This window comes from Lutra lutra, chromosome X (genome assembly GCF_902655055.1).
Source record: "Lutra lutra chromosome X, mLutLut1.2, whole genome shotgun sequence".
Taxonomy (NCBI): Eukaryota; Metazoa; Chordata; class Mammalia; order Carnivora; family Mustelidae; genus Lutra; species Lutra lutra.
The window spans coordinates 39,446,554-39,458,640 of NC_062296.1; the positions used below are offsets into that span (position 1 = coordinate 39,446,554).

The following is a 12,087-nucleotide window of genomic DNA, read 5'->3' on the forward strand; positions in this document are numbered from 1 at the left end:
TCCCTGAGTTTCTCTCCCCAATTTTATGGAGGGTTTTCCTTGGACAGGTACAGAGGTTATATAGTGGAGCTTAAAGCAAAAATTTTCTCAATATCTCTTGCTGGATTTTTTTAAAGCCTAAGCTCTTTGACACAATTATGTTAGGTCATTCTCATGAAAGAAAGGGAAAGATGTAATTACATTTTGTAAGTGATGAGGTGGGAACAAAAACACAAGAGTTAAATTTGAGAGAAAGAAATTCATCAGGAATAGGAAAGTTATAAGGAATTCGGGTTACTAAAACAGCAAGGATTCATGCCCTCTCAGCACCCAGGGAAGTAGTGTGAACACAGTAGATATGACCCAAGTTATCTGGACTCCCTGATTTGCCAAAGACTTCCATGACCTGTTATGCCAAAGACATAACACAAAAGTATCAGAGTCAGTGCAAGGGACTAAATGACTAAATAAATCAATATTGACTAGTGTAGACTATAGACCAGTGGGTACCCCTCAATTTTATGACTTCCCCAGACATTTGTACCACCTTAATGGATGAATGAGGAAAGTACAAATGATTATTAAGATTAAATTTCCTCTTAGACTGATGGGATAAGAGTTGGGAGTTCAAATAACCATTTTTTGTTTTCTCTTTTTTTTTGTTGTTTTGTTTTGTTTTGGTTTGATTTGGTTTTTTCACATTCAAGTTTGTGGAGTAAAATTCACAAATATGTTTTACATTTTCGGATATAAGTCTTTTTTAAAAAAAGATTTTATTTATTCATTTGAGACAGAGAGAGAGATCACAAGTAGGCAGAGCAGCAGGCAGAGAGAGAGCAGGGAAGCAGGCTTCCTGCTGAGCAGAGAGCGAAATGCTGGCTCAATCCTAGGACCCTGAGATCATAACCTGAGCTTAAGGCAGAGACTTAACCCACTGAGCCACTCAGACACCCGGATATGTCTTTCTTAATTTTTTTTTAAAGATTTTATTTATTTATTTGAGAGCGAGTGAAAGCAAGAGAGAGATCACAGAGGGAGAGGGAGAAGCAGACTCTCTATTAAGTGAATAGCCCCATGTGGGATTCAATCTCAGGACCCTGGGATCATGACCTAAGTTGCAGGGCTTAACTGACAAAGCCACTCAGGCACCCTAATTAAGTATTTAATTTTAATTCCAGTATAATTAATTTACAGTGTTATATTAGTTTCCAGTGTACAATATAGTGAGTCAACAGTTCTCTACATTACTGGGCACTCATCATGATAAGTGTACTCTTTAATCCCCATCACTTATTTCACCCCCCCCATCCACCTTCCTTTTGGTAACCATCACTTTGTTCTCTATAGTTAAGAGTCTATTTCTTGATTTGTTTCTCTTACTGTTTTTTCCTCTGCTCATTTGTTTTGTTTCTTAAATCCCACATATGAGTGAAATCATATGGTATTTGTCTTTCTCTAATTGACTTATTTTGTTTAGCATTATACACTCAAGCTCCATCCATGTTGTTGCAAATGGTAAAGATTCATTCTTTTCTGCGGCTGAATAATATTCGTGTGTGTGTGTGTGTGTGTGTCTCACATCTTTAACCTTGGTTCCACATCTATCTTGGCTATTATAAATAGTGCTTCTGGGATGCCTGCGTGGCTCAGTTGGTTAAGCGTCTGCCTTCGGCTCAGGTCATGATCCGAAGATCCTGGGATTGAGTCCCACATTGGAATCGGGCTCTTTGCTCAACAGGGAGCCTGCTTCTCCCTCTGCCTGCTCTGCCTGTAGCTTCCTGTGCTTTCGCTTTCTCTGACAAATAAATAAATAAGAATCTTAAAAAAATAAAATAAAATAAATTTTAAAAATAAACAGATAAATAAATAATGCTTCTATAAACATAAGAGTGTATTTATCCCTTTGAATTAGTGTTTTTGTATTTTGGGGGTAAATATCCAGTAGTGTAATTACTGGATTGTTGGGTAGTTCTATTTTCAATGTTTTGAGGAACTCCCATACCATTTTCCACAGTGGCTGCACCAGTTTGCATTCCCACCAACAGGGCAAGATGATTCCTTTTTGTCTATATCCTCACCAACACTTATTTCTTGTGCTTTTGATTTTAGCCATTCTGACAGTTGTGAGGTGGTATATCTCATTGTAGTTTTGATTCACATTCCCTTGATAATGAGGGATGTTGAATATTGTTTCATGTGTCTGTTGGCCATCTGAATATCTTTGGAGAAATATCTGTTCATGTCTTCTGCCCATCTTTTTTTTCAAATTAAGCACTTATTTTTCCAGTCTGTCATATAATACTAATTTTAGTAGAGAGAAGATTTTCATCACTAATATAACTTGAAGTCTGTAATTGTGGTGCTTCCAGCTTTGCTTTCTTTTTCTAGATTGCTTTGGCTATTTGGGGTCTTCTGTGGTTCCATATTAATTTTAGGATTGTTTGTTTTAGTTCTGTGAGTAGTCTAATTTGCTTTGAAATTTATTATATTCATTTCTGATTCCCTTCACTTGCAATTTTCAACTCCATGGTGTTGCATGCTTTCCTTTAAACTTCTGGAAAGAAGGTCCCATTTGTTATGCATTTTAGTGGCTATCTGTCTACCTGCAAGTCAGATATACTCCATATGCTCAAAATGTACATTCAGGGAATGCCTGGGATTTGATATGTATCTTTGAGAACATAACTTAAAATTTTGAGATCAAAAAGTATGTTGACAAAGTTTGATGACCCTTAAATATGCCTTAAGGTGATATAACATAGAGTCAATCTTATGAAAAATTACATTCAAAACAAATGTTTGTACAAAACAGCCAGTCAAATGGCTTGTTTTTATGTTATTAAACAATCTTTGTCATTACTATGACCTTTGGGTAATTATTAAAGAGGCATACTGGCCTCTCATGTGTTGTCTTTAAAGGTAATGCTGAGGGTGGGTATGGGTGAAATAAAGGGGATTAAGAGTACACTTATTGTGATGAGTACTGACTAATGTACAGAATTGTTGAATCACTGCGTTGTACACCTCAAACTAATACAACACTGTATCTGAATTATAATTTAATAAAAAACAAAAAATAAAACTTCAAAAAATAAAGGTAAATAAAACTTGAGAAGACACTTTAAATTTTAATTTTATTTTGACTTATTCTTTGTTTCATTTCAGGTTTGAAGGGTAAAATCATTTGAAATTACCCAAAATAGGTCATTACTCTTTTGGTCACCAGATACAGATGGTACTTTGATGAAACAAATGGATATGTGCATTTTACTTTTAAACTGTTATAGATAAAATAGTTAAGGACAATCAAAGCAAAAAAAAGTCCCCTTTTCCTTTTCAACTCATGTTTTTATGTCTTTGTTGTATGCTAAGCACCAAACAAGGCACTTTGACATATAAGGTGGCAAAGCTATTAGAAAAAATTAATCCCCAACCTGATTTTGTATTTGTCTACAAAGTAGGGTGTGTACTAGCTTCTAAAAATATAAATCTATATAGAATAAATTTTACTCCTTCAGGAACTATTTTTAATTTGTTGAAATGGTTATGAAAAACATAAAACATGACATATGACAATGTTTTCTGGAACATGTTTGGCCTTTAATTCATTAGCTACCTTCTACTCAATTTTTGGAATTAAAGAGTAGCTATACTCAATGCCTTTATTACCTTCAGGAGCCTGAGTATTCTTAAGTGATGGCCAAAGTCTCTGTAAATAAAAAGGTGCTATTATACTGGAAATCATAATGTTGGAAAAGGTTCAGTTAGTAGATTTGCAGTATTGGAGCCTGTAAACCCACTGGTCCATTTGAGAAAGATAAAGTTATTAATAGTAACGTCTACTCATGACCTACTCTGTCCCTATGCTTTGGTAAAGTGTTCCTAGGATAATGCCCTCTTTCAGCCTGGGGTTATCCCCCTACCCATTCTAATTCCAATCTGTGATGATATTTTTATTCCCTGGCTCACTGCCCCTTAAGATAGTTGAAGCCTGTGGGCACTATATATTTTTTAATTTTTTTTCATTGTTCCAAGATTTATTGTTTATGCACCACACCCAGTGCTGCATGCAATACGTGCCATCCTTAATACCCACCATCTGGCTAACCCATCCCCCCCCCCCACCTCTTCCCTTTTGAAACCCTTAGTTTGTTTCTCAGACTCCATAGTCTCTCATGCTTCGTCTCCCTCTCCAGTTTACTCCAATTCACTTTTCCTTTCCTTCTCCTAATGTCCTCCATGTGGGCACTATATACTAAGCTGAATGGTCAGTTTGATCAAAGAAGCACTTTGAATTTAGACTCTGAAAGCCTGGATGAGCTTGTCATGTCCAGGTAGCCCAACTCGTGGATGACTTGACACAACTTGACAAATTAGCACCACACTCAGCTGGCCCTAATGGGAAAGCTTGATAAACTTTTCTCTGGAAAGTTCCGAGACAATAAAATACTCATAAGACCATGACTCTAATGCTTCTGTGATCTGCTGAAAGAAGTGTCATTCCTCTTATCTTCCCAATTGAAGGACTCAGCTTCCTTGACAACCTGCCATAATTAATCCATTTTCCATTTTCAAAAATCAGTCTGCACTAAACACTTTCTTGAATGCTAAGAAACTATAAATCTTTTTTTAAAAAGATTTTATTTATTTATTTGACAGAGAGATCACAAGTAGGCAGAGAGGTAGGCAGAGGGGGGTGGGGGGAAGCAGGCTCCCTGCTGAGCAGAGAGCTCCAAGTGGGGCTCAATCCCAGGTCCCTGAGACCATGACCTGAGCCAAAGGCAGAGGCTTAATCCACTGAGCCACCCAGGTGCCCCAAAACTATAAATCTTTTACTTCTCTCTTTGTATAAGTTTTCTCCTCTTACTTCTCCACTGGACTTCAGGACACTGGGGTGGGATGGGAAGGGAGCCAGATTAAAATTTCCTTGGGTTTTACCTATGCTGTGTAATGCTGTTTGTCTGTGTAAAGTCCCACACATTTTGAGGAAAATGAATTGGTTTCTCATTCCACCATTGTACCTAGAAAAATTTTAGTCATATCAATATAACCCTCTTTAGCCAGCATTCCTAATGGAACAACAAATAAAACCCCTAACATCCTCCAATCAGTGCCTTATTACATACTTTAAAGAAATATATAGTCCCTGAACAAATCCTAGTTCTGATGCATTGACAAACATATTTCAAATAATGATATCATTCAATAATTTTTAAAAAATGTTTATTTTTAGAGGTTGAACAATGGTTCATTGCAGATTTTCTAATGAAACAATTAACAGTCTCAAAGATTATTTCAATAATTTTTTAAAGTTAAAGCACAGCTTGAATACAAATTGATTTAAATAGGTACATTTTTTAAAAAAGAATTGAAGATATTTAAAAGATCCCATTGAATGCATGTGGCATTATTCCTAGTTTTATGAATACTGTTTCAATTAAATTAGTTTTCACAGAAAATACCTAGTGATTCTTTTCTCTAGATACTGTAGCACTGAACATATTAAAAATTATGCATTCTAACGGTTTGTGTGTATGAATGTATGTATGCGTACATGTGTGTATGTGCCCATGTATAATTTCTGCTTTTCCTATTTTACTATCTAAATGATTATCCTTTCCTACTATTTCCTCTGGGGCTCTTAGCTTACTTCAACAGACCTAATCACTCAGAGCTTTTTTTGTCAACTCTTTTCATATATCATTTTCTAGTTTTCAAATATTTTGAACAGTGCCTTTTATTCTGGACAAGGGCATTAGTGTAAAAACTAAAGTACACTAAAATAAAACTGTATTCTGTCTCAGTGCTACTCACAACCTGCTAGAACTTTCATGTTTCAATCACATGTCTGGGGGAATTGGCTGGGCAGGAGTCCCCCTTCATTGCTTCTGTAAAGAGCTGGGGCTTCCAGGTACTCATCTACAAAGTGAGGTATAGACATAATTTCTTCTATTATTGTGCACTGACTATGAAATTTAATTATCTCTTCACTTTCTTGTTTCACCTGGCAAAGGATATAAAAAATCCAGATAGAGTGACAGCAAAATTGGGAATATTCATTACTCATGAACCACTTTAAATATTTTCAGTCTTTTCTACTGAGCTACCCTAGATTTCAATCTCCCTTCACGATATGTGCCCAGCTTCCTTTCTTCATTAACACCCCATACTTTAAAGTTCAGTTACACATCTGCAATTTTTCTTGTTTGTTTACTTTGGGACATCTCTGTAGATTCAGTTCACTATGGTCTCTGTTTACTAGAATAATAGCCACTAAGCACAATGGGAGTTGGCTTCCTAAAATAGTTTACTGACTTACTGCCTTAAAAATATGACTTTAAGATAAAACTTATCTTTTAATCTTAACTTTAAGTAAATATTATGAAGAAAAAATGTATTCTTAAAAAACTTGATTCTACACACTACTTAAATGAGAAAATTTTCTGAAATTCAAACATAGCAAGCTCCATTTGCTCAGCAATGAGGTACTTGCACAAAGTTCCCCATGGCTTATTGGTGTACAAATTTATAGTAATGAAGACTGCTTCTAAGGAAATAATTTGACATAAATGTTTGTTTTCTCTTTAAACTACTGCATTTAAAAAATCATTCGAGTTGTAAACACTCAAGGATAAGCCAGTTTTAGGATCACATTATTGTGTCACAGTAACAGAAATGTGAATCACATTTATTTCTTTATTTCATGGATTTAGGTTCTCCTAAATTCTCATTTTGAGAGACTACACTCTTGACATAAGTTGTTAGGAAAATCCAAATCGTCATTCTTGGCACCAAGGTGTCAAGGAATAATGTGCTATCATGAAATCACACACAATCAGCTGCTTTTGTATTTTGGTTAACCAGGTAGTTTGAAAATTATTATCCCACTAGCCCTGTCTTCATATTTATGAAGCAGAACTAGAGGAATTATACTGAGGTATACTTTGCGGTAGTTCTGTTGCTTCTCTTTTGCCCCAGAACTAACCATGGTATTGAGGATGGATATTGCAGAAATTATGCTTTTCACCAGGTAGCTGTCACCACCTATCTATGGCGTCTATAACATATTGGGTGATGTATTAGCATGGTTTTCACTACTCTAAATTTGATGAAAATTGTACTTTTTTCAAAATCTTTCTTCTTTTTTTTTCTTTTCATTTTTTTCTTTCTTTACCTAAACATTAAGTTTCAGTATGTAGACATCACTTTTAGATTAATTTCTGATTTTACAGAAATAGAAATAGGAAAACATAAGTATTAGCAGCCAAGGTTTTTGTGGTTACATTTTGTTCTTTTTGTTTATAACTGGGGGAAACTTTTATATGGTTTAATCTGGGTTGGGGAAAATATCCTATATTGTCTGATGGTCCCACTGTTGGCCAGATAAAAATTTTGATAAATCAACCAATCTGTCTTTGGGGGTCAGAATTTGATGCCTACTTTAAAGTATTTTAAAAAACTCTTTGTACAGTACATGTGTAAGGAGCTCAGTCCTGTATTCAGGCTTACGAGGGAATTATTTGGTGTTGTTGTTGTTTTTTTTTAACAGCTATTGCACATCTTCAGGGCTTGTGAGGAAAATCAAGAATCTAAGAGTTTCTTCCTCCTTATCAGGAGGAAACCAGCTTAACATGGTAATGAAAAAGCACAACTGGTCGTTGACTGGAAGTTTAACTGACAAAGAACAGTAAGAATGGGTGGCCTTTTCCCCTTTATCACTGCAGTTTTCTCCAGGCGTGCAGGTTGTTCAGCCTTAGTCTGGTTTATAGCATAGTCCTTATTATTTTCATTTAATAATCTAAACTTAGGTTCTTTATATGACTTTACAAATGTGCATATTGTTTGTTGTCATTTTTATTTTTTTCTGAAAAACCTCACTCAGAGCCAGTTATTTTGAAAGCTTTGGAACCTAACTCATTACAAGTTTCTTTACTCCATGTAGTAAAATCTGAATGTAGATACTGTCCAAACTGTCCAAAGAGTAATATTTGAATTCACAGTAACAAAAGTTACAAAGTTTGTGCAAAAGATATCGTACACCATTGGAGTACATAGAGCTTGCTATAGTTAATTTTATATATAAAGATGCATTTCTCATTAGAACTATTTTGTGCTACATTAAAAGTAAAGTATCTGATTTAATTTTTCCCTAACAATAAAACTGAATGTTTATTTAATCTCAGAAATTTTAAGATGTAAATTGTATATTTATGATGTTTGTAAATGTTGTAATAAATCATTGGAACCTTTTAAACACCATAATTGCTTTGGAGCTCTTCAAGTTTTCCAAGGGTCATGAAGTAAACCCGGCTGTGGCGATTACGCAGGGTAGAGGTAAAGAACAGCTTTAAAAAGAGAAAAAAAGACACCATCAGTAAATATTTAATATCTTGTAACCTGATACATGACAGATAGAACTATAATTTCAATTATTCCACATTAACCAATTAAACTATTAAGCCATACTATTTACTGAACAGGATTTACTGAAAGAATAACACTTTAAATTGGTATGAAATCTAAATTATATATTAAAAAACAATCATACTGTATTCTATATAATGGTACTTCATATGGTTTAAATAAAATTAAGTTTTGGTGTGGCACTCATCTGTGGACATTCTAGATTAGTTTTGTTTAAGGATTCCATTTGGTTTAAAAAAATCTGATTTTACTCAAGTTGGCTTTACTTTTTCTTTTAGTATAAGGAAATGATTAAATTATTTGATGTTGTTGACCATTGTTGCTGGTATTTAAGAGGCCACTGAAATTTTCTACTTGGTGAGGGATTTTCTATTTCAGTGAAATGGGCTGACATCAATAGAATGATATTGAGTTAAATTAACCAGCTTAGAGAGGAACATGTCTTATGAATATGGTCTGTGCCTTAAAGAAAATTAAAACAGAGCATGAACATAAATAGCAAACAGAGGCCTCCTTTTTAGGAGTAAGGTTTTCCACATCCACAATGAATATACTTGGAAGGGTTTTGATACTGATGATGATAACAATGATAACACTAGCTACCCTTGACTTAACACATTTTATGTGCCAGGTAGTCTGTGAGACGCTTATTATATATACATTATCATTAATTTTCAAAATTTTTACCAGAGGAGTTATTAATATTTTCATTTTGGAGATGAAGGAACTATGACTCAAGAAGATTAATCAAATTTCCAGGTTCTTACACCTCATTAGGTGACAAAGTCGGGACTGCATGCTAAGTCTATCTGACCTTGAACACCGGTTCTTCCCATTATATCCCTTCATACTACAAACCAGTACTTTTCTTCATGCACAATTCTTTACCCTGATTGTTTTGGTGTTAGTTTGAATCCTCTGCAATCATTTCAAAATGTGGATGTTTCCTAGTTTTATCAGGATTATTTTTTCATGCTATTATTTCTCATTGTATGTAGAGACTGCAATGATTTCATACAAAGCATATTTTCCATTGAAACTATCTGAATTGGTTGTTAAAACTGATCACATTACACAAATAATTGACTCTCAATTTATTTTTCTTTCCTGTAAAATGGGATATTCTACTGCAAAATGAAAACTTGTTTTTATCAATAGTTTGCCAATTTGGGAATTATACCACAAATATATTTATGGCCAAAGGAAAAGGATTTTCTTTCTTTTTTTTTTAGGAAAAGGATTTTCTTACTTAATTTTCATTGCTTGCTTTATTTTTGCTTTAACTAGGAGATATAAACAATACCTTGTCACCTCGGGTACACAGAAATCTCAGTTTCTTAATTGACCTGCGCTTCAGTTCACTTTCCAGAACTCTTGACTGTAAAGAGCGGACTTCAATGGCCCTTTGGCCCCATCCTGTGGTTCGCTGTGTACACTCAACAGCTACAGGAAAAATGTAAAAATCAGAAAAACACAATTTTTTCTGTTAGTAATAGCAAATTATAACCACAGTCAACATTTGATTATTAAGATGCTCATTATTACAGTGCAGGTAAACATATTCTGATTTTCCTCCTTCTACAGTTAATCATTTGACCATTACGCTTCTCAGCAGTGGTATTCAAGCAAGCTATCCACTGTTACAATTGTGATCAACAGTGAATAACTGGATCTTAATTTGTATTTATATTCCTATTCTCTAACACCACAGGAAAAGATAAGCATTAATTTTACCCTGTTTGTAGAGAGTAAAATCCACCAACAGCCATTTATTTTCCAGTTTAGTTGAGGTAAAGCATTTCATAAGGGTTTGTATTTGTGCTGAAGTGACATACATAAAAACCCAACTAACTTCAAAATTAAAACTGTTAAAAATGACTTGTTCAGATAATGACTTTAGCAACTCTAGTTCAAGTCAATGAATGACCACATTATAAGCAGAACTAAACCTAATTTGATACTGTTTAGGCTGAGTCTGACTAAGGAAATTTTATTAAGATTTCAACTTTTGGACCTTGTGTCACCTACATGGTAACAATAAAGATTATGACAAATGGATGTTGACAGATTGTGACTACACTTATCATGGTGAGCATTGAATAGTCCATAGAATTATAAAATCACCATGTTGTGTATTTGAAACTAATATACCATTGTATGTCAACTACGCTTCAATTAAAAAAAAATGACAATTGCCTTAAAGTAGAAAACCTAATTATGTAAATAGCCACATACTCAGCTGATTCTGTGAGGTATTTTCTGACACAGGGAGCAGTATTATCATTAAATGTTTAACTTTTAAGTTGATTTTTTTTCCTGCACTTCATAGGAAAGTAAATTTCCATAAATAATTTCAATCCTGTATTTAAAATAATATCAATATTTTTTATTGTGTTATGTTAGTCACCACACAGTACATCATTTTTGATGTAGAGTTCCGTGGTTCCTTCTTTGCATATAACACCCAGTGCTCCGTGCAATCCATGCCCTCCTTAATACTCATCACCAGGCTCACCCATTCCCCCAAATTTTGCATCAACATGGATGGGATTGGAGGAGATTATGCTGAGTGAAGTAAGTCAAACAAAGAAAGTCAATTAACATATGGTTTCACTTATTTTTATCACCTATGTGAATACTTCATTAAAATTGGTATTTTGTCAACAACCACACAGAGCAAAAAATTCTAAATTTAATACTTGCTGAGTCCAAACACACTCTTCATATGACATCATGTAATTTCTACTTTAATTCTGAAAAACATTAATTTGCCATTTAACCTAGCAACTGAGTTAGCTTGCTTATGAAGTGGGATCCAATGATTTGGAATGAGAATGCTTAGTGACACCTGCTGTGATTGCTATGCTTCTATATATTTGTTTGAAAATACAAAGCAATGATCTTATTATTGAAAATATCTATTATATCTCAAGAAATATAAATTTTAGATTGGGGAAATCTGGATCTAGGTTAGTTTTAAATAGCAAAGCAGTTGTTTTTAGACAGAAAGGGAAATTGATTTCCTTAATATAAATGTTACACTACAGTCCTTAGTATATTCTCAAAATATCCTTAATACACAAACCAAAATATCACATTCTTATAGTGCTATAATTTATTTACATAGAGAGAGATGTGTTTCAAATCCTTTCAACTTAAAATAGCTTTTTGTTTTAGGTCAGAAATTGTTCTGCCTAAGGACAAGAGTTTACCAGATGACATTTTAAGACCTCTTTGATTCCTATGAGTGTCTAGTGTCATAAACATAGAGGTTTGCTCAGTTTCCCATTTGAACTGAATTTCTTTATTTCAATTTCTGATTAACATATTGATCACAAAATACCACTGTAAAGGTTAGAACAAGATTTGTTATCTTCAGTTTCTTTTTCTGTCAGTTATAAGCATTTACCCTGCCTCTTAAAATGGTTTTAAGCCCTTGGGAGTTCTTCCCTGTTTGAAGAAATTGGAAGAGGTTTCCAGGACATTGTTAACACTATGAGTGCAAAAAGAAAGGATTCTGCAGATGCAATGCAAAGTGCCATCATCTCATAATGAAAAAAATGTTCATTAAAAAGCATTTCAAACTGGTCTTTAAAGCTGCATGGGGAACACATTTAGCCATTTCATAAAGATTTCAGAAGCTTTTGGGTCCTTAAGAGACAAACTGCCTTTCCCTCTATTTCT

The 12,087-nt window shown here is 34.2% G+C and overlaps 1 protein-coding gene across 1 annotated transcript in view; it reads right to left on the reverse strand.

Moving 5' to 3' along the window:
* Positions 1 to 5,185: 5,185 nt before the first annotated feature.
* NRK (Nik related kinase) overlaps positions 5,186 to 12,087 on the reverse strand; it is a 136,633-nt gene continuing 129,731 nt past the window's right edge. Inside the window, exons 27-28 of the mRNA XM_047716750.1 lie at positions 9,707 to 9,846; positions 5,186 to 8,324 (exon numbers count right to left, since the gene is read on the reverse strand). Of these exons, the coding sequence (XP_047572706.1) occupies positions 8,229 to 8,324; positions 9,707 to 9,846 (236 nt within the window). The 3' untranslated portion in view covers positions 5,186 to 8,228. The remainder of the gene's footprint in view (positions 8,325 to 9,706; positions 9,847 to 12,087) is intronic.